This window comes from Ascidiella aspersa, chromosome 3, assembly GCF_963924565.1.
Source record: "Ascidiella aspersa chromosome 3, kaAscAspe10.2, whole genome shotgun sequence".
In the NCBI taxonomy this organism is placed as follows: domain Eukaryota; kingdom Metazoa; phylum Chordata; class Ascidiacea; order Phlebobranchia; family Ascidiidae; genus Ascidiella; species Ascidiella aspersa.
Window position 1 is genome coordinate 7,814,831 of NC_139449.1, and position 27,274 is coordinate 7,842,104.

Sequence of the window (27,274 nt, forward strand, 5' to 3'; positions counted from 1 at the left end):
AGGTTATATTGAACCAAAAAATTCAATATACACATTTAACACAATATATTATGTAAGTAGAGATAATCAATTAAATAAAAATATAATAATCCTCACAGTAACAAAAAAATAAACCATACCTTTTTGTACCTTTCATAGTTTTTTCTGGCTTTCAATTATAAAGAGTATTCCACTTTCTGAAAATAAATACATGAAATATCTAAGGAATGTATATTTTTATACTGAAGTAAAATAATTGTTCTTGTGTAAACTGCTTCAATTACAACTTAAAACGAGGTCCTTGTAAGAATTATTTCTTCATTTTATAGGCAGACTTTTTATGAACTTTCATTATGGATACCTAGTATTTTTCTGTTAAAAAATCTTTAAAATCAAGTGGATTAACTCATAATTTAGCTAAAACTCATAAGATGAAACAATATAGTTTTAAGTGGTATTGGGTTATTTTCTAGTTAAACATTTTAACATACAAATTTAACATTAAAAAAAACAAAAACAACAAATCATTTTGACTTACCATATGGGGATTTGGTTTGAGATGGACTTTACATTTCTTCATCATTTTTTCTGTTCGAAGACAATGTAGCATCGAGCCTACAACCTTCCTTAGCTGCATAGTAAATTTCGTTGTCCACAAGCTACAACTGCACTTGTTTCATAACATTTTCACGATACGCAAAAACTTAAAAACTTGCGCTGCTTCTTCAATGCATCCGTTTGGTAAAAGAAAACAGTTCACTTTTCAAAAGAGGTCGAACAACCCGCAACAATGGTTGTAATTGTGACGTAACGTTTCCCGCCAACAATTTTAAATTTGTTAACGGTGATTTTAAAAAGTGTTGCTGGTAATTTTAAATTTTATAACGACGAATTTTTTTTAAGATTATAAACATTTAAACAAATAAAAGTGTTATACCTGGTAGTGGCCAAGAGTCAACACATAAAATGTTACGTTACGCTATGTCGATCTTTATTTAAAAATCGATTTCCTGCCGAAGTCTCATTAAGGACAGTTTAGGTATCCAATATGTTTGGTATTATTCGTACAATGACATTTTCACGCTTGATCCATAAAACACACATTGGTTATATCACATGTTTTCCAAAAAAAATAGTTTATCCTCACCCTTTTGAGCTCATCGTAATTTGGTAACACTAGGAAGCTCAAAAAATGGAACCCGTGATGAACAAGTAATATTAGATATTCAATTTGTTTAAAGTCATTGATGTGGGCTTAAAAAACATGCAGGAAATACCATTGACCTATCTTCGATTTTTCCGCGGGTTATCATAGAATATCATAGAAACAGTTTACAAAAACCTCAGCAATTTTTCCACTTACAATAAAAAACGACTTTTTTGTCGCTAAAAATCTTTCTACTTTGTTTAAAGTGAATTATTTGAGCTTAAAAACCATGCAAGAAATATCATGCGCTAATCTTCGATTTACCCGTGGGCTATCGTAGAATATCATAGAAACAGCTCTTAAAAACCTTAGCAATTTTTGAATTTACAACAAAAAACTAACGTTTATGTATCAAAACATCTACAACACAACATCTTACACTAAATTTCGTTAAGATAAGTTATCTTAATTTATCTAAGATAGGCCACTGCAAATTCGAACATGCCTAGTTTATCTAAGATAGGCCACTGCTAATTCGAACATGCCTAGTAAGGCCCAGGGATAACTCCAAGATAATTTCTGACTGGGCAGAGAAGCGTAGACTGCCTTAAGATTTCGCATTTAAACTTGCGGCGGTAAATACACCCTATTGACACTTAATTATTAGGCGAAGATTATCGCGAAGTAATTGGTCGCCCGAAAAAAAACTAACGCCGCATTGAAAGCAAGCATTATAAATGAGTCGTCGATATTCTGCTTTGAACATCTCTACTCGCAATGCTTCCCTCCGTTAATTGTACGGAGGGTGAAACTTTATTCACGGCCTTACCTCTTTGTGTATTACCGCGACAATACGATGAAATACGATTTGGAGAATATTGGAAAAATCGTATTTGGAGAATATTTGCTATTTGCACCTGTTCTGTATGTTACTCCAATTCAACATATCTACACACAATTATAAGTTGTGTATAATAATATAATAACTTATGGCTTTGAAGCGAAGGGGGTTCAAATATGGCGTAGATTTTGGCAAATGATCGAAACATACATTTGATCAATAAAAATTTACGTAGATAATGCTTACGGCCATGTTATTACATTTTGGTCAGCTAGCATGTTTAAAAAGTCAATATTTTCATTCTCTCTAAATGATTTAACGTCTATGGTTTGCTATACTTTTTCCAACTTTTACTGTGTAAATTTTTACCATGCCTTGGTCTGAGCAATCACTGTTGAAACAGAGTTTAAATCTGTAGTTTTGAGCAATATGCAAACACGTTTATGTGCCTAATAAGCCACGTTTTATATTGAAAGTTTTGCCAATTTAAATCCAATAAACGCAAGATTTATTTATTTATGACGCCATGTTATGACGTAGCTTTGTAACGTCGTCGTTAAGAATGCGTTAAACTTAAGCTTTTTGTTGTTGCGGCCCTTGTATAATTATATTTGCTTAGACCTGGTGTTGATATGTTTGAATGGTGCAACAATTACAACATGTGCTAACAGAGATGTGTACACTGCCTGTAGGATTCGCATTTAAATTTGCGGTGGTAAAATATTTTGTGTTGTAAGAGCAATAGGTTTTTTTACTTAGAGAGGCCTCTTTATGAAAGGCAAGTCGCATGTGCATAGTTTTACTAGGCAAGCCACTTCCAACACAAATGTTGCACGCGCGGGACAATAGGGCGCAGCAGGGATGCCAGCAGCCGCCTCGTCGCGACGCGAGCTGGAGAAAGCAATCGAATATGAACGAATTCTGTATGAAAGTTTTTCTGCTGCTAGATGGCTGTCGTTAGCTACAAAGTGCTTAAACGCAATATTTCAGGTTTTTACCCCTCAAGCAAAGGCCCCTGTGAGTGCAGCCTCATAAACTTTTACAAAGCACCTACATACCACTCTACGCCATGTCTGAAAATTTGAAGGTTCCACGATGTCTACTTTTTCTATAAAGCTTCGGACAAAAGTCGGTCTGAAACAAACCATAGGAAACCATAGGAAACCAAAAAAGAATAACGGCAAAAACAAGATATGTCCCGAAAATAATTTTTCGGCCCATATAAATAGCGGCAAAAACAAGATATGTCCCGAAAATAAATTTTCGGCCCATATAATAACGGCAAAAACAAGATATGTCCCGAAAATAAATTTTCGGCCCATATAATAACGGCAAAAACAAGATATGTCCCGAAAATAAATTTTCGGCCCATATAATAACGGCAAAAACAAGATATGTCCCGAAAATAAATTTTCGGCCCATATAAATAGCGGCAAAAACAAGATATGTCCCGAAATTAAATTGTCGGCCCATATAATAACGGCAAAAACAAGATATGTCCCGAAAATAAATTTTCGGCCCATATAAATAGATAGATTTAAGAGTAAAAAAACAGCATAAAAGCTAAAACAGAGAGATTTTAGAATATTAGTTGCTTTTACAATTATTGTCCATTTGGGTATTATTAAACAATTATTGTTATATATGTGGCTTAATTGAAAAATTATTTCTATAGGAACGATTAAAGAACCGTCTTCGCAAGTATGTGGCACATGCCGGAAAGGAATATTCAGCTAGCCTCGAAAATGTAAGTGAGTTATATGATTTATTGGCCCTTTTATGTAACTTAACTTTAAAGCAATTCTTCGCAACCAAGTTGCTGAAATGTTTTATCTATCCAAGCTATTTCAGACGAAGTTGTTTGTAGTTTAATATTCGACAACGATTGTAAGTTTCAAAATGAAGTCATCGCAAAATATTTCTCACTATATTTATGTTGTTCTACCCGAACCTTTGGCTCAATATAACTTGCCCCCTGTAGGCTGCAGATGGCAATTTTTTGGATGACGAGAGGTTGTTCAAAGCAAACGACAAGAGCCGCCAAGCAGCTTTCGACTTGTACGAGCAAAATACCAAAGATTGCCCGCAGGAGTTTGTGGAGCAATACAGAAACAAGCTGGTCGAACTCGCGAGACAGGAGTTCAAGCGGTTTCAATTGAGGAATAGCCATAAGCGGGTAACCAGTTTTGTTTGCGTAGATAGTCATTCAAAGTACAAAAAAAAACGTGCAGCGCACAGAGTTATCAACTTTTTATAAAACAAATTATGAGGTTAATCCTAAAGATTTTAGTAATTCTAGAAATCCTTGTTGTTCTTGCGATTAATCCTAGAGTTCCTTATCTTGTTGCTATTTATCTTAATGATATTTGCGGACATTTGTAGTGATTGAGCGATTCTACATTTAACCATCTATACTTTTACTATTTTCAAAATTTTGTTATAATAGCTCTAAAGCTAACTACTTTTAACAGTTTAATTTCACCTCATCACCACTATTTCCAAAATGTTTTTTATAATACCTCCAAAGCCAACTACCTTTACACATCCATTTTTACCGCATCACCACTATTTCCAAAATGTTCGTTATAATACCTCTAAAGTTAATTACTTTAAACAAACCATTTCTACCGCAACACCACTATTTCCCAAATGTTCGTTATAATACTTCTAAAGCTAACTATTATAACCATCAACTTCTACATCAACAACTACATTTCCAAAATGCTTGTTAAAAACCTCTCAAGCTAACTACTATTAGTTATCCACTTCTACCTCAACACCGTTTATTCCGAAATATTCGTCTTAATACCTTTTAAGTTAAGTAGTTTTAACAAACCATTTCTACCTTATCACCATTAGTTCCGAAATGATCGGTATAATATTTCTAGGGCTAAATACTTTTAACAAATCATCACCACCATTTACACAAAAAACTACTTTTAACCACCATTTCTACCGCATCACCACTATTTTTAAAATGTTCGGTATAATACCTAAATTTAACTACTTTAACCCATCCACTTCTACTACACAAACACTATCTCCAAAATGTACTACACAAACACTATCTCCACTTCTACCTCAATACCATTATGTCCTAAATGTTCGTTATAATGCCTGTAAAGTAAGCTGCTAATACCCATCCATTTTTACTATACCACCACTAATTCAAAACTACTTTCACCTCACCACAACTATTTCCACAAAACTTTCTATATATTACTTCTAAAATTAACTACTTTTATCCATCCACTTCTACCTGACCAGCACTATTTTCCAAGTTTTCGCTACAATACATCTAAAGTTAAATAATTTTAATCATCAATATCTACCTCATCACCACTATTTCCAAAATGTTCGTTATAATACCTCTAAAGTTAATACTTTTAACAAACCATTTCTGCCCACTCACAACTGTAATCAAAACGTTCTTTAAAATAACTCTAAAGTTATTTACATTTAACCATCCATTTCTACCTCGATAACCTTTATTTCCGAAATGTTCGTTATGATACATCTAAAAGTAACTGATTTTAACCATACACTCCTACCTCATCACCACTAATTCCACAAAATATTCGTTATAATACCTTCAAAGCAAACTATTGTCAACCATCTGATACCCGTATGTCTAGTGGTCTTTGTTGTTAATCCTACCATCCTTTCAATCCCGACGACAGATTCTTGCGAGTCTTGCAAAATAAAAGTTATCCCGTGAAATGTAATAAATACACTGTTGTAAATCGCTTATATAAGTTTACTAAAACTTAACGAACATTGCACGAGTATTGAAACGTTTTTGTTCATATTTCAGGGATTTGTCAAAATTGTAATCCCTTATAGTTATACCTATGATACGCAACACCAAATCAAGAAGGTTATATACCCATTTTGGGGCCGTTGACCGCACCTTTTAGCGAATTTAATATTAAATTCACTAGTTAGTTATAAAGGTCTATTTCCGCCTAACTACCTCGGTCCCAAAAGAATTACAAAAATTTCAAAAAAACGTCATTGTGCATTTTGTCATGGAAAACTCAACTTCGTGGTATCTAAATTATTTCAAACTTACTTCATCCGCTTTTAATTTAAAACCAGGTTGACTTGGGTTGAAAATTATTGAAAAACTTTTAATGTATTACATATCCTACACAAAGTCATGTAAAATGTCTATCTGAATGGCTAATGTTAAGTTTGTTTAGGAGGAACTGCGACGTGCTTTAGAAAGCGAAACTCTGAAGTCAATTGATGATTTCGTGAAGAAAATGGAACAGGTACTTTGGTGAACTTAGAAATTAAAAAAACACCGACTCTATTTCAGCCAAGATTCTTTAAAGTTTTTAATGAATTCTTTTGAAGTTGTTAAAGCATGATATAAAAATAATCATATTCATATTGAAATCACTCAAGTACAATTTGAATCCATTAGGAAAAGTAAAAATATGAGTAAATTGCTGCTAAGGAATAGTTGTGTTTCGCAAAACCATACAACAAAGCTCGAAGCCACTAAATTACAGAAATAGTTCGCCGCAAGACATTTTCAGCACATGCAGCAGTACGAAAATGTCCCGGTAGTTCAAACCTAAAAATTAAGCAAAAGAAAAATCGTAAAAAAGCGTGAAGCGTTCCCTATAAAAAACAATTATTTTTTTAATTTTTCGTGCACGGAAATTTCGTTTTTTTTTCGCTTTACGAATGTAGACGTAATTTATGCAAACTTCTAAACACCTGAATCATATGAACAGATGTTTAAACTTTTCTGGTATTTATTTCTTTTGTCAAATCAATAATAATCGACAGATATACCCTATTAAAAACTAATAAGTCTAAAAAGTGAACATAAAGGTTAGGAAATTAAATGTAAAAACCTTGAATCAGAACAAAGTTCAGGGAGATTTGGACTGCTATCTCGGCATTGCTATTTAGCCACATTCCTGTACTTATGATTGTATAGGATAAATTTACGTTCGATACTTGATTGGCTGCTTGTTCTCATATCCACGACACTTTAAAAACAAACAGTTTTTCACCTTATTTGTCTTAGAAATTAACCTGCAGTTTTCTGGGGGATGACGACTTCGAAGCGGCTCATGATTCGTCTCAGAAGAGTGCTCTAATCATGTTTGACTCTTCACTTGTCGGCAGAGGAACTCCTCAGCGGAAGGAAGAGAAGAAACGCCTCCTAAAGAAAATTGCGGAGGAAAGACGAACGATGAAGCAATCCAATGACATCAACAAAGTAAATTTTTCTGCGGCAACGAAGTTTATATAAAACGTCAGTAAATAAATAACGACAGAAAATACTATAAATATTGACTGTGAGTGCTATGCTTGGCAACTCTATACTACTTAGGAGTCGCGGAAAATATGAGTCCCTTTTTTCAAAGAAGCTAATAAGTTAAGAACAGAAATTAAGAATTTGTTTTATATATAGTTAGTGTTATTATATACTGAATGCATGGTAAACGAACTTTAAACAAACATTTGTTTAGAAACACGCGGAAAACAAGACAATTGAGATGATGAATGAAGCTAAAGTTACCTATACCAACCTAATGAACGAGGTAAAGTTACGTTCAAAATATCTCTTTATCCTATGTAACATCTCATGAAATGTTTAATCATCAAAACAATCGTATTATGACTCTAGCTATGGATCGTAATCATGTGCTATACAACAATCGTCATTTATGTCAGAGGTTTTCAAACCGTTCACGTAAAACGACTTAACATGTCGGCGTATTGAATTGGGTTGATCTCTTTTGAGTTTGCGTAATGTGCTTACTTACAAACGGAATATAAAGAATAAAAAAACACAAACGACACCGGGAATATACTGTTAACCAAGGGTCGGCAACTTTTTCTAGTGGCGGGACAAAACCAAACTAAAAAAGGTCTACGCGGGCCGTTAAATATTAACTTATAGACTTTACGCATCTTATTATAACCGCAACGACAGTTAATTAGTGTCAAAACTAGTTTTTTTGCAATTTACACTTGGAGGAACAGGATTAACGCAAAGCGCAAAAATATTTGTTTTTCGTAGTTAAGATAGCCAAAAAATTTAAGAATTACTCCGTGACCTATTTGCAAAGGGCAGTAAGTTGCGCACCCCTACACTATTCTCATGAATGTATTATCTCAGTTTTCAATTCTATACGAATACATCATCGTATAGTTTAGTTTAAAGTCACAGTATATAAATAAATATATGAAAAACAAGGGAATTTAATCGAAGCTTGTCGATCAGAGAACGCAAGAAATAATTGATGTACACGTGTTCCTATAACCCTTTTGAGCCTCTCCATAAATTGCAAGAATCGTTTCCTTTCAGTGTTTTTAAATTAATAGAAAATCGCGCAAACGGTACAAAAAAGCATTTGAATAAAAAATTACCATTTAAAAAATTAGTTTAATATTAGTTGTTTTCTTAAGATAAACTTCGGTTTGTCAATGCTATCTCGTAAATTAGCAAATTATTGCAAATTACAGTTGTTTATTATATCACCATACCGATTGTACTATAATAAGTTACAAACGATTATTTGCTATGCACATAAAATCATACAGCCCATAGGTGAAAATAAACATCCAATATGTATAGGTTTTGCCGCCGACATCTTGACGTATTGAAAAACGGTGGACAGATTAATATTCATATATTTTCGTTACGTTTTTTCGGAGGTTTGCGATTTGTACTATGCCGACGTTTTGGTACTCAAAGCTGCACACGCCGAGAGCAAGAGCAAAGCGCGAGCAATCATCGCATCTGTAGAAGAGGACAGAGGCAAAGATTTCGCACAGCAATGTCACTCGCAGCTCGACGAATTTCTCGACAACGAGTTCGACAAGATAAGACGACGGAACGAAGCTCGTGGGGTGAGCTCAAAAATATGGTATTTTAATCGTTGGCGCTTGGTGGCGATGGAATGCGCTTTTTCAATATGCATTTCGACAATTTTTTAAGTAAATAAATTTACTAGCTTTTTTTCTAATTGCGCATTTTACATAGTAATTTATTATATAAGCCACTTTGAGAAAGTTAATGTGTAACTTTTTCGCACGCATTTCAATATTTGACAAGTGTTAAACTGTATTTCATAAATTTGGTCCTATCCGTTTGATGTACACGAAGTCAAAAAGAGAGCGGTTGCTATGCTAACATTTACCGCAAAAAAGCCAAAGTTTTGCTTTGAGACACTTGCAAGATGGGCATATAATAAGTTTTATATTAATGTGGAAAATTGTTCATTTTTCAGAAAAGGGCGCAAAATGACTTCGAAAAAGCAAAAAACGAAGCCTACCTTTGGTATCAACAGACAATTACCATGGTAAATCGTTGTTGATTTTTTAAAATGAAACGCTTTTAGAAAAAAAATCCTCGCTTCGTGCGAACTCTCTTTGACTGTCGGAGCTTTTACTGCATGAAAATCACTTGCGTCTGCAACGCCACCTCCATGGTCGGCTTATTGTTGCTTTGTTATTCCAGTGGAACCAATAAGGACGAGTATGTCAGGAAAGCTATTCGTAAATACATTGGGAACTTGCTTCTGCTGATTTACAATTAAACAAGCTCGATTGACTGGTTTTGCTTTGCCTTGTCCAATTTATTAAAAATTCTTCAGATTTATTTCTCTCTGCATGGGCAATTCAGGCAAATATTTCCTTTTGTGGGTAACCGTGACACAACAGCGACTTACCAAAACGCACTTTTCGTCGATTAGATTCACCTTAGTTGTAGTATTAGAAATATGTTGTCTATAAATATCCGAGTGTTGCTCATCCAGCAGTTTTATTGTAAACCATAGTTTTTGGACATCCTAGACAAGACGCCTTCATCAGTAAAATGGCATATCATGCAAGACAGATTTCTTATAAAGCGACAATTACAACCAACCACACATAAAAAACAACGATAACAATTCCTGCCACTACAAACTAGCACCAACGAAGTAATAAAACAGGGTCAGTGGTGAAAAAGCGGCCGACTTACACATACTGATGGGCGGCAGTTTACACATACTGATGTGTAAATTTGTAGTTGCCACATCTATACAAAAACCCGTGTATTGAAACGTTTTTGTTTATTTCTCAGCGAGTTGTCAAAAACTTTAATCCCCTATAGTTATACCTATTATACGCCATAGCAAAATCAAGAAGGTCATATACCCATTTTGGGGCCAGTTGACCGCACCTTTTAGCGAATTTAATATTAAATTTACTAATCAGTTATAAAGGTCTACAGACGCCTAGCTCTTTCAGTCCGCTAATAATTTGCCGTTTCAAAAAAAGTCAACATGCATTTTGTCATGGAAAACTCGACTTCGTGGTATCTAAATTATTTTAAACCTACTTCATCCGCTTTTAATTTAAAGGCAGGTTGACTTGGGTTGACAATTGTTGAACAACTTTTAATGTATTACATATCCTACACAAAGTCATGTAAAATGTCTATCTGAATGGCTAATGTTAAGTTTGTTTAGGAGGAACTGCGACGTGCTTTAGAAAGCGAAACTCTGAAGTCAATTGATGATTTCGTGAAGAAAATGGAACAGGTAATTTGGTGGACTTTCAATGAAGCACCGAATCTATTTCAGACAAGATTCTTTAAAGTTTTTAATGAAATCTTTTGAAGTTGTTAAAGCATGATATAAAAATAATCATATTCATATTGAAATCACTCAAGTACAATTTGTTTCATTAGGAAAAGTAAAAATATGAGTAAATTGCTGTTAAGGAATAGTTGTGTTTCGCAAAACGACACAACAAAGCTCGAAGCCACTAAATTACACAAATAGTTCAAAGCTCGAAGCCACTAAATTACACAAATAGACATTTGCAGCACACGCATGAACAGAGTACGAAATGTGCCGGTGGTTCAAAGCTAAAAATTAAGCGAATGCAAAAGCGTGAAGCGTTCCCTATGAAAAATAATAATTAAGCAAATTTTAGAGCATTATTCGTGCATGGGGATTTAGATCCTCGGCCGGTTTACGAATGTAGGCGTTAATTAAGCAAATTCCAAAACACCCAAAAGCAGATGTTTAATCTTTACTTGTGCTTAAAGGCGTCAGAAAAATGTTAATCGACAGATACAAGCTATTAAAAACTAATTTGTACAAAAGTGAAAATTAAGTTTAAGGAAATAAAAGTAATAACACGTGATCAGACAGTTAAACTTTAGTTTAAACATAACCCTATTTTTAAAATATTTTGCAATGGTTTATTTAGATATTAGGACAAAGAACAGGGGTATTGAATACGCCAAAGTTTTAAACCGCTATTTCGGCATCGCTTTTAGCCACATTCCTACTATTGGTTTTATGGGACGGAAGTTTACGTTCTTAACTTAATAGGGTGCTTGTGCTCGTATTCAAGACGCTTCAAAGACAGTTTGTTACGACTTAGTAATTGTAGAGAATTACCAAGACCTCTTGGTAAAGCCGCGAGTGATTTATATTATTAAATAACCTAGTGATGAGAGTTTACATTAAAGACCACAATATCTAACCAAATGTTTATTAGATATAAGAGTTAAATATTACTACACCACAAACAACAATTACACTTAGGCACAATTGCTTACAAGCAATTAAATGACAGAGCATATAACACCTAATCTCTTACTCGCTGAATGCACCAATCCTCACCCAAACATCTATTACTTTCTAGTCGGCCGGTCTTTCATAAATATACGCCGTTCAAAACTCTCTCTCACGGGAACCGATGCGCTCCTGAGAACCCGAGGCCTACCTTACAAGCGGCCGTTTTATGGAAAGATTGCAATGAGCGGACCTTTTCGAGAGAAGTTAAACCGCGGCGAAATACAATTCGATAAATGAGTGTGAGATTTGCAGATTTGTTTAAATACGAGAAATAAAAGGTCCAGAGTCCAATTAAGCCAGCGAACACAAGAGTGCGCGGAAACATTACGTTATGTACATGTTCCGAAATGCGAAATGCGAAAACCTAATTCCTAGCCCTAAATTTAGGAGCAAAAGCGCAATTTAATAATAAATGTTAGAATCTACAGTCGGCGTCATTAGCCACCGGTGATAATGTTGTAGTGCTAAGTAAGCACGTAACACAGTTCTTCATCTTGTTTGTCCCAGAAAATCAGCGACGTTTTTCTGGAGGACGACGACTTCGAAGCGGCTCATGATTCGTCTCAGAAGAGTGCTCTAAATATGTTTGACTTTTCACTTGTCGGCAGAGGAACTCCTCAGCGGAAGGAAGAGAGGGAACGCCTCCTGAAGGAAATCGCAGAAGAAAGACGAATAATGAAGCAATCCAATGACATCAACAAAGTAAATTTTTCTGCGGCAACGAAGAACGACAGTAAATAGTTAACCACAGAAAATACTTAATGACAGCAAACATACAGTTTCTTTAATGGCTACTCTTTTTTGTGAATAAATACTTTGTAAAACTAAACGTTTTTAATTGAACATTAACAGAATAACTTACGTCTCAGTCATTTCTTGTATAATATAGATCAGGGGTGGGTAAATGTATTCAAAGGAAGAGGCATTTGCATAAAATACAAGAACCAGACAGCCTCGAAATTAATTCAATAGAAATCGTAAATAAAGCAAAGTTAGCCGCATACAATAACAGAATAGTATTATAACAAAACAAAACGGTAATAATGAACAAAATAATAATAACTGCAATAGCAAAATAACACGCATAATATTTGTTAAAATCAGTCTTTTGTTAACAACTCTTTGGACTATAATGTTTATTGTTACGACATCAACGGAATTCAGGCTTAAATAAAGAAAGGTAAAAGAAAGAAACGTTTATAAACCGTACTCTTGGTAACTTTTACAATATTTTGGAATTTTACGATTCAACTAGACGAGCCACAAAAAACATGCCGGAGAGCCGCATGCGGTTCGCGAGCCGCAGTTTGCCATCCCTGATATAGACAGTCACGAAATCCTAATTTAACCAAAAGTTTATTAACAATATTTAAAATAGAAAATGCTTTCAAAGCAGGCTTTTAATAACATCACTTACAGCATAGCACTGTAAATCTAGTTGCTAAATTCAATTAGTCATTTTTTTAGAAATAAATCCAAGCCAAGAAATCGGGCAAGTTATAAACAAACAGGTTAAAAATTATAATGCCAATAATAACCAACATTGCCATGTGTTTATGTTTTATTCATGTCACAACAACCAAAACGAAAGACAAAAGTTAAAGAAATAAACCAAATAAATGCAATACAGAACAGATTTATGGCTGAAACATAACACTGTTTCGTCTAAGAATTACAAACTCACAACAACACACAGACGAAACAACAACAAAACACAATCGATTGTATCAAATGAAAATAAGAACAACTCTAAATATTGACTGTGAGTGCTATACTTAACTGACTGTGAGTGCTTGGCAACTCTATACTATACTTAGGAGTCGCCGGAAATATGAATCACTTCTTTCAAAGAAGCTAATATAGGTTAAGAACAGAAATTAAGAATTTGGTTTATATTTAGTTAGTGTTATTATATACTGAATGCATGGAAAACGAATTGTAAACAAACATTTTTTTAGAAACACGCGGAAAACAAGACAATTGAGATAATGAATGCAGCTAAAGATATCTATACCAACCTAATGAACGAGGTAAAGTTACGTTCAAAATATATCTTTATTCTATGTAACTGCTCATGAAATCTTCAATCATTAAAACAATCGAGTGTTATGACTCTAGCTATGGATCGTAATCATGCGCTATCATTTAAAGTTTTGCAACCCGTGGACGTAAAACGACTTAATGAACGCAAAAAACTCCTGATGCACACGAGTTCCTAACCCTTTTGTGCCTCTCCATAAATTGCAAAAATCGTTTTGTTTCAGTGTTTTTAAATTAATAGAAAATCGCGCAAACGATGCAAAAAGGCTGTTGACTGAAAAACTCCCATTTAAAAATTAGTTTAATATTAGTTGTTTCCTTTAGATAAACTTCGGTTTGACAATGTCATCCTGTACATCAGCAAATTACAACAAATTACAGTTGTTTATTATATCACCATACCGATTGTATAAAGATAAGTTACAAACGATTATTTGCTATCCACAATGAAAATAAAATCATATAGCCGATAGGTTAAAATAAACATACAATATGTAGTTTTTTCCTCCGACATCTTGACGTATATTTTAAAACGTCTAACAACAGATTGCTATTCAATATTTTCCTTTTTTTCGGAGGTTTGCGATTTGTCCGACGTTTTGGTACTCGAAGCTACACACGCCGAGAGCAAGAGCAAATTGCGAGCAATTATCGCGTCTGTGGAAGAGGACAGAGGCAAAGATTTCGCACAACAATGTCGCTCTCAGCTCGATGAATTTCTGGACAACGAGTTCGACAAGATAAGACGACGGAACGAAGCTCGTGGGGTGAGCTCAAAATATGGTATTTTAATCGTTGGCGATAGAATGCTTGTTTTCTATAAGCATTTCGACAATTTTTGTAGTGATTAAATTTATTATTATAATTTTTTTTTTCTAAATGCACATTTTACATACTAATCTATTAACAAAGCCACTTTGACAAAGTTATCAATGTTATACTGTTTTTCATAAAATTTGGTCCTATCCGTTTGATGTACACGACGTCGAAAAGAGAGCGGTTTCTATGCTAACATTTACCACAAAAAAGCCAAAGTTTTGCTTTGAGACACTTGCAAGATGGGCATATAATAAGTTTTATATTAATGTGGAAAATTGTTTATTTTTTAGAAAAAGGCGCGCAATGACCTCGAAAAAGCAAAAAACGAAGCCTACATTTTGCATCAACAGGAAATTACCATGGTAAATCATTGTTGAATTTTTAAAATGTAACACTTTTAGAAAAAAAAATCCTCGGTCCGTGCGAACCTTGTTCCATGATCAAAACAAGGGCCAAACGATTTTTTATCGACTAGATCCACCTTAGCTTTGTGTTGGGGAGATTTTATTTATATCTAGGTTTTCATCTTTCAGTACTGATTGATAAAGGTAATTAGTGAGTCCTGGTTTAAAAAAAATGCTCAAAATAAAAATGCAAAATATTACAATAATACTCTTAATCCCGGTCTGTTTTTCAATCAGAAATTGAAAAACTATAAATTTGCGATTAACATATTTTCCTTCAATGGGCCATAACTGCTCTTCAAAGAATTTCTGTCGGCCTATATCAAAAGCCAGCCACGGGTGACGTATTTTTGCTTTGCGTGTGGCAGGTTACACAGACTGATGTGTAATTTTGTAGTTGCCACGGGTACGGTATAAAAAATCTAAATAATTACGTAAAACGTAAAACCGTCTAAAGTTTCTTCAAGAAAATATCTTGTCACCCATTTATTGGACAATCCTAATATGTATTTGTTGCTCTTAAATCTACCAAGAAGGAATAAAGTTACGAGACTCGGGACAAAAGAGCGACGCTTCGAACGATTGCAATCGGATCGACAAACAGAAAATTATTTTAACGATTTTCGTTAAAAGCTGAAGACTCTCTTTCATGGGCATTTTGTTTCAGTCAAAGGGCGAAACGACCCAAACAAGGCAAAAACAAATTGAATTTTAGTAGTTTTGTATACAGCTTTAAATGCGGGAAATCGACAAACTTATGTTGGGAAATCAACAAGGAAAATATCCTCAATAGTCAAACTTAAAAATACAATTTAAATCTTCGTTTTCGTTTTTTAACGGTTTCTAAAGTTTCCCGCATATAACCAGCCTTTCGTGATTTATATATGTTTGCTTCAAATCATCGCGTTTTTAATTTATTTTTGTTTTATTTAACTGTTTTTCAGACCAGGGATAAGGCAATGGCAGAACAAAAGTTACAAGACATCAAAGAGGAATACATGAAGACAATGAACGAGGTGAATTGATCTGGTTAATAATGTTTATGTTTTTTATGCTGTATTATTTAGTTTGATTGGATAACTGTAGTACCACTGGTACGCCCATTCGGTTAAGTCTAAATAAATTGCATTACTTTATTTGTGTCCAATAACCTTTCATTTTGTTGTCAAATGCATTGCGTGCGCGCACAAAGCCCTATGAGAATACCACGTTTCGGCACTACGGCATGTGTTTTAGTAAACTTGTTTAAAATGATTGTAGTTATAACTGACATTTTACCAGACCAACACCGGGAAAATCTAGAAAACTGCAATCTTAAAAACAAACAAAGAAAATTTGGACAAAAACAACATGTGTCCAAAAAAATTTTTTTTTCGGGCCACATAATTAGCTGCGAAATAGTTGAAATATTGACGCCAACCAGAGAAAGACAAATAAAAATAAAAGAGTGCATATATTTTAGTATTATTGCCCGTTGATTTAAAATAGAAAATCCATTTCTTTTGCTCGTAAGTGCATTGTACAACTATCGTAAAACATTTTAAAATTTAGTTTTTGTTGTTTTAAAAAGGGTTAACAAAATAGGCAAACGCTTTGTGCAATATAGTATTAGATATCGCTAATATATATAGTAAACTAAAAAAAAACTCGCTGGGAAGGAAAGGGTTAAGATATATACTAATAAGTAATGTTGTTCTTCTTTACAACTGTGATTACAGCTATGTAATGAAAGATTCGTGGAGAAAAAAGTCCTTCGAGAGGTCCACGATAGACTGCAGTCGCGCGGAAGAGCCCAAATCGAAACAACATCGGAAAGCAGGGAGCTTCTTAAGCCATTCTTGGAGAGATGCGAATGGGAGCTGAACAGGGAGTACAGGTCTGTGAAGGAACAAAATAAGGAAAACAGAACCCTTTGGTATCGTGTTACAAGTACCGTGAATACCGTGGAGTCAGTTGCACAATCTGATGAGAAATATGAATAGTAAAACCGATAAAAAATAACATTAAATATCGTCTAGGTGCGATCAAAAAATTATTGTCGTAATCTAACCGTGAACAAAACTGTGTGCATAAATTTTATTCAGGTATTGGTTTTTCGCTGTTTTCTGTAACACAAGTTTTTAGGTGGTATGAATGTGGTGTAAATGTTAAATGTAACATAATGTGGTAGTCTATTTGCGTTTTATACTGCCGTTACGTTACTCTTATATAGCCGTTACGTTACGGCAATCTTATTTTATTAGCTTTTCTTTTGCATGTAATTTCCTTCGCGCTTCTGTACATTTCTGTTTCCTAAATTTCCACATTTTATGGTATCTAAAACAATAAAACTTGAACTGTTTGTCTTTGAAGTCGTTGATTTTCTGGAAATCACTATAGTATTGAAAAAACAACAGTATATACCAGTATTATCTTAGGGTTCGTTCTGGTTACGAGACTGACACCTACCGGCATCCTATATTATGGTAATGACATATTATATAATGGTAATGACAGTTTACTTCACGTATGGGCAATCGTTTCCAAGTCGTTGTCCAAACTAATTAGGTTTTCGCTGATAATTTTGAATTTAAAATTTATGATTGCCTCTTAACAAGGGACTAATCCAGGTGTTTAAAGCGATTTAAATATGACTAGTTATTTTCGAGGAAAACGAAAACACGGCCTTCGCAAAGCGCAAAAATTGCATTTAAAAACACATATATTTGGCAAATTAATTGGGGCACAAACTTATTGCTGCACAAACATCCTGTAATAAATGAATATACTGCTGCTGCCAGGCATTGTATTAATTATAAAGAAGGTTCTTCCGACAATTATTTATTCTGTACCGACGTTTCGATAACCTATTCAGGTAATCTTCATCAGGGCATATAAACTTGTAACCTTGCAGAGGTATATATATAGTGAAGAAAAACGACGAAAAAACAATGTGGCAAAACGAGGCGAAAAAGAAAAAAAGAAAACGAGCCTTGTTTTCTTTTTCATTTTAGGCGGGCCGCAGGTTGCACAACCCTGATATAAAGGCTTGGCGGAAGGAAATTATAAATTTTAAAAACAAAATCAAGAAATTGTAAGACGCTCATTAATTGACTGGTTTTGCAAAAAAAGTTGTCATTTCGAGACATCTGGCTTAGCTTTGACTTAGTATGGAGTCGTGAGACCAGAAAAAGAGCCTTGTTGCTCAGCAATGTCAATCTGTACATCAGCAGTTATAGCACATTAAAGTTGTTGGTTATATCACAATTACGACTGTATTAGGATGAGTTACAGACGATTAATTGTTATGCACAATGAAAATAAATTTTATAGCCTATAGGTGAAAAAATCAACATTCAATATGTAGCGTTCACCGCCGACATCTTGACATATACTTTAAAACGCCTGACAACAGATAGGTACCCATACTCTCCTTATCTTTTTTAGAAAGTTTCCGATTCGGACTACACCGAAGTATCGAAACTCGAGGACGCACACGCCGAGAGCAAGAGCAAAGCGCGAGCAATCATCGCGTCTGTGGAAGGGGACATGGGCGAAGTTTTCGCACAGCGATGTCGTTCTCAGTTCGACGAATTTCTCGACGATCTATTCAAAAATATAAAACGAAATAACAACGCTCTTTGGGTGAACTCTTGAAAAAAATGTGGTCTTTTAATCATTGGCTCTTGGTGGTAGAGAAATACGCCTTTTTGGAATGCGTTTCTACATTTTTTGTAGTAATTAAAATTACTATTGGAGTTTTTTTCAGGACAACAAAAAAATCAGTTACTATCCTAAAACTTGACGCAGAAAAATTGCTAAAGTTTTGCTTTGCCACCGTTGCAAGATAGGCACTGAATAAGTTTCATATTAATGAGAAAAATTGTTTATTTTTTAGAAAAGGGCACTCAATGACTACAAAAAAGCAAAAGAGGACGCCTCCCGTGTTTATAAACGGACAATTCACGTGGTAAATCGTTGTTGAACTTTTAAAGTAATACGTTTTCACACAAAAAATGTTGGCTTCGTGAGAACTCCCTTTCACGATTGGAACGTGGGCCAAACGCATATTTTGTCGCTCAGATTGATTTTAGCTGTAGCTTCAGTCACACATTGTATATATCTACTGTAGGCATTCATTATCGAGCACTGATAGATAACGGTAACTAATAAACAAATGCAAAATCTTCAATTAATGCTCTTAACCCCGCTATGTTTTCAGATAAGAAACCGAAAAACTAAATTTGGAATGAACACATTTTACTTTGACAATCTTAAAACGTTTTAGAGCCCCCAAACTTACGAAGAAGAATTCAAGTTGAAGGAGAGACACTTGCGGCTGAAAAGCGACGCTTTGGACGATTACGATCGCATCGACAAAAAGCAACCAGAAAAATATTTTCACGAGTTTCGTCGAAAGCTGGAGGCTGACATTGAAGAATATTTTGTTTCAATTGTTGAAGAGCGAAACAAAAAAAACAAGGCAGACAATTAATTTTTAATAGTAGACCTTAGCTGCGGGAAATTGAAAAACTTATATAGGGAAAGCAATGAGAAAAATACCTTAAATAGTGAAAATTGAAAATATGTTTTGAATTTTCTTGAAAAAGGTATTAAGTTTCTGGAAGTTAGGCCATATTGGTAAAACATTTTCTAAAAATTCCCGCATATAACTAGCCTACATAATTGCTTAAGCGTTTTTTATTTTCAACTCATTTCATTTTTATTTCATTTTATTTTTGTTTTATCCAATTTTTTTTAGGCAAGGGAAGAGGCGATGGCAGAACATAAGTTGCAAGAAATCAAAGAAGAATACATGAAGGAAATGAATAAGGTAAATCTTTCTGGTTTGTAATTTTTTTTTATACTGTATTATAAGTGTGATTGGAGAATGGTATTACAAGTGGTACGCACAATCGGTAAATTGTTTGTATTCGATAACCTCTGATTTTGTTAATGCGTTTAATACACGTTTTAACTCTAATTGACACGAACCACATGAGATTTTAAATTGGTCAAAGACTTTTGTTCAAATCAAAGTATGAAATCCTCCAAAATGAGCCAGCGGGCCATAAAATACTTAGTTTCTCTTTTTTAAACTTTTTTTCAACCGAACTATGATCACAGAATTGTGGCGGGAGTTATGTGGAAGAAGACGTCCTTTCGGGGGTCCATAAAGGACTACAGTCGCGCGGAAGAGAGCTAATTGAACAAGCATCGGAATGCAAGGAGCTCATTGAACCGTACTTGCAACGATGCCAATCTGAGCTGAACAAGGAGTACGAGTCTGTGAAGGAACGAAACGAGGCAAACAGAACCGTTTGGTACCGCGTTACCGGTACCGTGGATCAGTGGGTGGCACAACCTGCAGAGAAATATGTAGTGAAACCTTTAAAAGATGGTATTACATATGCTCTAGGTGGGCTCAAGGGAATCTTCACGAAAACTTCGTAATGTAACCGTAAATGGAACTGTTTGCATCTGTACTAAATCCACTATTGCTTTTTCACGGTTTTCTGGGTCACGCGGTTTCAGGTTGCATTCTGAATGTCTGATCTGTGTTACATTTGCCTAAGTTTTTATAAAAGTAGAATGTAGAACAGCGTGGTAGTCAGCTGATTGTGATAATGCCGTTAGCATGCAAACCTATATCCTTACATTTTCTTCCTTTTGCACTGCTGTATATTTGTGTAATGGTTTGCGGTTGTTTTTGCCATGTCCACATTGGCTGAGGGCGATTACGTTCCAAAAGCATTGGAAATTTAAAGCATATATTCCACTGTTTGTCGTTGATTTCCATCGATGACTGAAAAAAAAAAACACTGTATACCAGTATTATCTTGAGGTTCGCTCTAGTTACGATACTGACACCTGCCGGCATCCTACATTATGGCAATGAAATATTTTTTATGGAAATCACAGGTTAGTTCACGTATGGGCAGTCTTTTCCAAGTCGCGGTTCAAAATCTAAACTAAGCACATTCCCGGCCGGTTATAATTAATTGATTGCTAATAATTTTGTTGTTAAAGTTGATAATTGCCTCTCAATGAGGGACTAATCAAGGATTTTAATTCGATTTAAAAATGTCTAGTTATATCCGCAAAAAACGGAAACACAGCCTTTGCGAAGCGCAACAAATTGCATTTAAAACACATACATTTGTGAGGTTAATTGAGTCACAGTCTTATTGCTGCAGAAAAATCTTGTAATACATTGTGGTAATACACAAAATTAGAGCGTTTATCTTGTTAACTTATTGGGCTGCATTTAAAACGTTTTTAATACAAAAAAAAACGTTTATAATAGATTTTAAAATCGTCTTAAACTCGTTCAGCTTTTATTTGAGTTTTCAGAAGGCTAAAATTATAACGGTAATAAACGTATGCTGAAACATGTATAGCAAACCCACTTGCAAAAAAGGATAGCAGGGACACATACGTCCAGATTAGGCATAGAACCGGTCATTACAAGCAGTTACCGAACTAGACCGGTTAAATATTTAACCTTAACACCTGGTGCTTTACGTGCTGATGGCTACGTGACGCTTCAGCAAGGAGTGTTTACTATGTTATTTCCGTTTTTCTTTGTAGTTCGGCCAACTGGCCTACATTTATCGTCTTTTATAAACAAGACTACCAATAAATGAGGCTCAATGTTGCATTGATACCTGAAACAGCAGGAATAGGTAATTCTTTAGGAGGGCAAACACATAGCTGTATCTGAAATGCACGTAACGTGTGATTCCTTTTAGTATAAATATCCTCATTTTACAAGGTGGAAAACAAGGAATAGGTTAGAATGACTTGTGCAATTTATTTTGACTAGTTTGGAATGCCTAGTGCAGTGGTTCTCAACCGGGTGTCCACAAATCCCTGGGGGTCCGCAAAACGTTTTCAGGGGGTCCGCAAAACCTTCTAAATACACCTTTATTAAATTAATTAACGCTGGAAAACATGCTTAATCACAATCTTGGTAAGTTATAAAATCACTTTGTAACATGTTGTAAATCGTATTGAGTGTGACGTAACACTTTCATTTTAATGTAAAACAAATAAATTGTGAAATGGAAGGCAGCATTATTAAAGCTTCCATGTCCTTGATTTTAGTTTGTGATATCGTTCGCAAAGATGACATGCGTTTAGCATTGTCAAAAACAGAAACACGCATTTCAAGACTTACTTCGGAGATACGCAGATATTACACCAGAAAAATGTAAGGGGTCCGCGAATATTTTAAAGCATCAAAAAGGGACAACGGGTGCAAAAAGGCTTAGAACCACTGGCCTAGTGTAACTTATTTGATCATGAAATGCGTTTTAGGGAACATGAGCTACAGATCTTGCTAAATTACCTTATTATCATATTTTTTCGTCTTGTTATTTGTGATGTCCTATACCCTCCATCGATACAGCATCTCAGCACAAACAACGTCATTATAAACCACACAGCACCCTCTTGTCCTCTTACCCAGGTTTGCAGTAGGGGCTACACCGAAGTATCGATTCTCGAAAACGCACACGCCGAGAGCAAGAGCAAAGCGCGAGCAATCATCGCGTCTGTGGAAGAGGACAGAGGCAAAGATTTCACACAGCAATATCGCTCGCAGCTCGCCGAATTTCTCGACAACGAATTTGTCAACATAAAACGTAAAAACGACGCTCGTGGGGTAGGTAACTGTAATGAATGAAGACTGTGATAAATAAATAGTTTTTCTTTCAATTTGTTGTCGAAGGACGGTGGTGAATTAAGTCGCTGGTAAATGTGTAGTGAATCAAATTACCACTTGAGATTTTTATATTTAGTTTTTGCATATTTATTTATTGACATCGCTTTTTGTTATGAAGTTATTATGGGGCTTTTTCATGGGTAGACAAGATAATAAAACTTCTTTTATCAAGAGTTTAGCTGCTGCTATTCATTGGGTCTGTTTTGATTGACGCATACCACAATAAGCGAGCAATATTTATGCTAAATTTGCCGTCGTAAAATAGCAAAATTTGATTGAACGCCTTGCACAAAAGGACACAAAATATATTTTAAATATCTGACTACATTTATTTCTATTATAGGAAAAGGCTCGCAATGACTTCAAAAAAGCAAAAGGCGAAGCCTATCTTCATTATAAACGTAGAATCGAGGAGGTGAAATTACTGTCGATTGCATACAATGGCACATTTTCTGTTTTCACAAATTCACATTCCAAATTAGTTTAAGATACTGGTTTAGATTGTGCAACTGATCTTTGATTTCGGAAATCGGTTTTTAATTTATCAGCCATTAGGCCTATATATATTCTCAATTCGTTTATTGGAAGCTGTCGAATTTCCTACAGTTTGTCATGCGAGTAGATTTAAATACATTAACGACAAAATGACATTTTGAATACGTTTTAGAGCGCCGAAACTTACCACGAAGAATCCAAGTTGGAGAAGAGATATTTGCGACTGAAGAGCGACGCTTTGAGCGATTACAATCGCTTCGACAAAAAGCAACCAAAAAATTATTTTGACGAGATGCGTCAAATACTGGAGGCTGACATTGAAAAGCATTATGTTTCAGTTAAAGAGCAAAACGACGAAAACAAGGTAGAGAAAAAAATGTGGAATTTTCCTAGCGCTGTAGTTGCGGGTAATTATTTCAAGCTGCTGCTACTGGTATTGCTGGCGTTAGGAACCACTGCCTTAATCCTGGTCGTTTTTAGGAATTTTTGCAATAAAAATATTCATAGATTAAGTTTTTTCATTCCATTTTATCTAGTTGAACCTTATGTTTTTGTCGGATTAATTTAATTTGATATTCGTTGAAATTTATTTTCGGATTCAACCTCCATCAAAAAATAGTTTTCCTTACGTTTGAAATGCGTTTTGTAATTTTTAATTTTCTTGTCAGATTTTAAATCGCTGACTTAAAACGTAAATTAAAAACGTGGGGGTGAATAATTTCAGTGCGCACAAAATTTAAACTATAGGGAGAGTTGCTATATTACAATTGCAAGGCTATGATGAAAGTTACTTCATCATAATAAAAACAACAAGTTTTCTTGACGAACATTTTATGGTTGAATGCCATCTTTTATTTTCTGAGAGATAGCCATAGTTGTAAAACAATTGCTAAAAAGTCCCTCCTAGAACCAGCTTGTATAATGCCAAGTTTTTCCTAACTCCGAGTATTATTTCCATTCACCCCGTGTTTGTTTATTTAATAGATCCTTGTGTTTTGCAGACAAAGTGTGAGGAAAAGGCAGAACGAGAGTTGCAAGACATAAAAGAGCAATACATGAAGACCATGGACAAAGTAAGCCAATCTGTTAAAATGATTTTTTTGGTTATATTAGCTAAGCGAAAGTCGAGCGTTTTATTGCCCGGAGTATAATTCTGGTAATTCAGAAGACTCTTTAGTAAAATTTAATAAGTATGTTGCCAGATTTACTCCCTGTCGTATAAAGCAAATCATTTCCATTGCTTAATTTATATCCGTTATTGCGATCTAAGGCATTGGATATATGTTACGACTTTACTAGTAATTCTAGAAAATTACCTGGACCTCCTATAAAGTCGCTGTGAGTTCTTATTTCCGGGCAATAAATAACCTACCAAGGAGAACTTATATTAAAGACCACAACAAGAAAACCCAATGTACAGATGTATTGGTTGCAAGAGTAGACTATTACCACACCACAAACAATAATGACACTTAGACACACACAATTACTTACAAAGGCGACAGACAGAGCATAATGAAACTTAAAGTTTTACTCGCTACTTTCACAAGGCTACACCCAGACGTCTCTCTCCGCTGTAGGCGGTAAGCCGCTCGTAATATACGCTAAAACAAAACTCCTTTTCACTAGAACCGACGCCCTCCCGGAAACCCCAGGCCTGCCTTACAGGGCGGCCGTTTCGTGAAAAGATAACATTGGGCGGACCTTTTAGTGAGAAGTTAAACCGCGCCGGAAAACAAGCGATAAATGATTGTGAGATTTGCAGAAATGTTTGGAGACAGGAAAAAAACATGTCTAAAGTCCAATTAACGGCGAACACCACAGCGCACAAGAATATTACGTTAATATACAATTATACATGTCTCGAAATGCGAAAACCTAATTCCTAGCCCTACATTTAAGAACAAAGGCGCAAAATTAATAATGAATGTTAGAATTTACAGTCGGCGTAATTAGCAACCGGTGATAATTTTGTAGTGCTAATTAAGCACGTAACAATATACCTATATTGTGAACCTATTAAAAGCGCTTAGCATGAACTATTAAAGCCGTCTAATAATTTGTGTAACTAATGATGTATGCATAGTCTTATTAAGTTGTCCACTAGTCGCTAAATACATTCCCGAACACTGGGAGAATGCCAATGGGGGAGATTTACAGCATGTTTCACACTTAACTTGTTGAAAACATCTGTAGTTATGAGCTACAATCAGAGCAGCAGAGTAGGAGTGGGACTTAAAACTTTGAACAAAGGAACTCAACATAAGACTACCTCAGTTCCGAGTCAAACGTGCGCATGCACAGTTCCAAATTCTAGCGGACATGAGGGCAAACTGTAAAACGCGAAATAGCATATGGTTTAATATCTCCCATAGTTATGTCTGGAAGAGTGAGTTGTATGGGACCCTTACAAAGTTCTATATACACCTATTTTAGTTACACATACATAAATGAAATGCAGTATTCGGATCCGACGTTATAGATAAAGTAGACTCGAGTCACACTGAGGATATATGTGTTGGGCTCGGACATACCTTTAGGGCTTGAGAGAGGTTTGATCCGCATCGCTCAATATAATGGCCTCTTTATCCGTCCGAAATGGAGAGAAAAAAATGCTAACATTAAGAAAAAATTGCTCGAAAATTAGTTAAAATTTGACTTGTCAGGAAAAGACAAATGTAGTAAACACGAGGTATGTCATTAATTATTTTTTTCTGTGAATTCGGAAATGAAGATTCAATTTCCTTAGAACGTGAGTGCAAAGTACAGCCAACCCCAAACACAGTAAAAAGAATTAAAAAAATAGCTAAACGCTTATTACAATTTAGTCATCAATGTCGTACTTGTTTTTATAAAGTACAACAAATTAAACAGGAATTATTTTTTCTCCTAAAACTTTTTTCAAACTGTAACCACATCAATGCAACGGACGTTACGTAGAGAAGGAAGCCCTCCAAAATGTACATGATGGACATCAGTCGCGCGGAAGACGCCAAATCGAAACAGCATCAGAAAGCAAGGAGCTTCTTGAACCATTCTTGAAGAGATGCGAATCGGAGCTGAACGAGAAGTACAAGTCTGTGAAGGAAAGAAACGAAGAAAACAGAACCCTGTGGTATCGTGTTACAAGTTCCTTTGATCAGTATGTTGCACAACCTTTTGAGAAACGTGTAATGCATTTCAACAAAATGATTAAAAAGGTTGCCAATCATCTTACGGGCTCATCTGATGAATGACAGAGCTTTGTGAATTGAAATTTGTGCTTATGTGTTCAAACCTGAATGTCTTATAACTAGTTTCTGTAACGACAATTTTTAGGTGTAAGCTTCGATGTGTTATATTCACCGAAATGCTGAAATTTCCAAACATCAAAATACTTTTCTGTAAACATCAATTTTACCCATTTAAAAGTTTTTTGTGTTGGCTTTAAAACCGTATAGTTTGTATCCGTTCTTAATACCATTGCCTTTCTTCCATCTCGATATACTAGTCCTGTGTTAAGGACACTTTGTATTAATAACACCTGTATATTTGTGTGTTGTAGCTTTGCGAAACTTCGCGTCAGCTGAAGTTGACGGTGTTTTGAAACAGAATAAAAAACGACACAGACGTGTTTCGAATTTTTCATTTGATTAAAATTAAAAGAAGTACTTTTTAACACGCTACAAACAATTGACTAAGTTTGAACAATAAAAGTAACTGCATTCTAGCCGAATTCTATGATCTTATGTTTAGAATAAATACTTTACTTATAGCGTTACTATATGTTTTGTTAAAAATGGTTTATATCTGTTAACCCAGAAAAGTAAGTACAATACTTACTCATCAGCAAAAATAAATTTTAGAAACAAGCCATTTTGTCAAAAGATTAGCCTCATCATTAAAGTTTGTTGCAAATGCATAATAAAAAGTAATACTCTTGTGACATTTTGCAAAGCGTACTTAGCGAAGTGCTCAAGACCCTCACGAATGAATACATAGCGAGACTTCGAGATTGCGATTCGTCGCCGGAAAGATTCCAAGGAAGGTGCATCTATCAACTTGAGACTCTGTTTGAAAACGTAAAGGCAGAAAACCAAAAGAACCAACCTGACTGCGTTATTACTTAACCTCTTAGCCGTTCGCTTGTTTTCAAAGTGTATTGCAGAAGTATCCAACACACAAATCGCTAGCCGCATGCGTTATGCGTTTCTTTATGTTGATGTTTCATGTTGTATTTTTAAGATTTATTACAAGGTA

General features: G+C 34.9%; 1 protein-coding gene across 1 annotated transcript in view; it reads left to right on the forward strand.

Annotated features, from left to right (window-relative positions):
- The window catches only part of LOC146159014 (uncharacterized), a 49,090-nt gene extending 22,819 nt beyond the window's left edge, over positions 1-26,271 (forward strand). Inside the window, exons 10-31 of the mRNA XM_083384825.1 lie at positions 3,643-3,714; positions 3,949-4,143; positions 6,170-6,241; positions 7,012-7,206; positions 7,460-7,531; positions 8,652-8,846; positions 9,227-9,298; positions 10,451-10,522; positions 12,080-12,274; positions 14,191-14,379; positions 14,722-14,793; positions 15,780-15,851; positions 16,554-16,715; positions 18,262-18,459; positions 18,713-18,784; positions 19,103-19,270; positions 19,577-19,648; positions 19,942-20,133; positions 22,286-22,480; positions 23,208-23,399; positions 24,037-24,108; positions 25,954-26,271. Coding sequence (XP_083240951.1) covers positions 3,643-3,714; positions 3,949-4,143; positions 6,170-6,241; positions 7,012-7,206; positions 7,460-7,531; positions 8,652-8,846; positions 9,227-9,298; positions 10,451-10,522; positions 12,080-12,274; positions 14,191-14,379; positions 14,722-14,793; positions 15,780-15,851; positions 16,554-16,715; positions 18,262-18,459; positions 18,713-18,784; positions 19,103-19,270; positions 19,577-19,648; positions 19,942-20,133; positions 22,286-22,480; positions 23,208-23,399; positions 24,037-24,108; positions 25,954-26,271 — 3,114 coding nt within the window. The remainder of the gene's footprint in view (positions 1-3,642; positions 3,715-3,948; positions 4,144-6,169; positions 6,242-7,011; positions 7,207-7,459; positions 7,532-8,651; positions 8,847-9,226; positions 9,299-10,450; positions 10,523-12,079; positions 12,275-14,190; positions 14,380-14,721; positions 14,794-15,779; positions 15,852-16,553; positions 16,716-18,261; positions 18,460-18,712; positions 18,785-19,102; positions 19,271-19,576; positions 19,649-19,941; positions 20,134-22,285; positions 22,481-23,207; positions 23,400-24,036; positions 24,109-25,953) is intronic.
- The last annotated feature ends 1,003 nt before the right edge of the window (positions 26,272-27,274 follow it).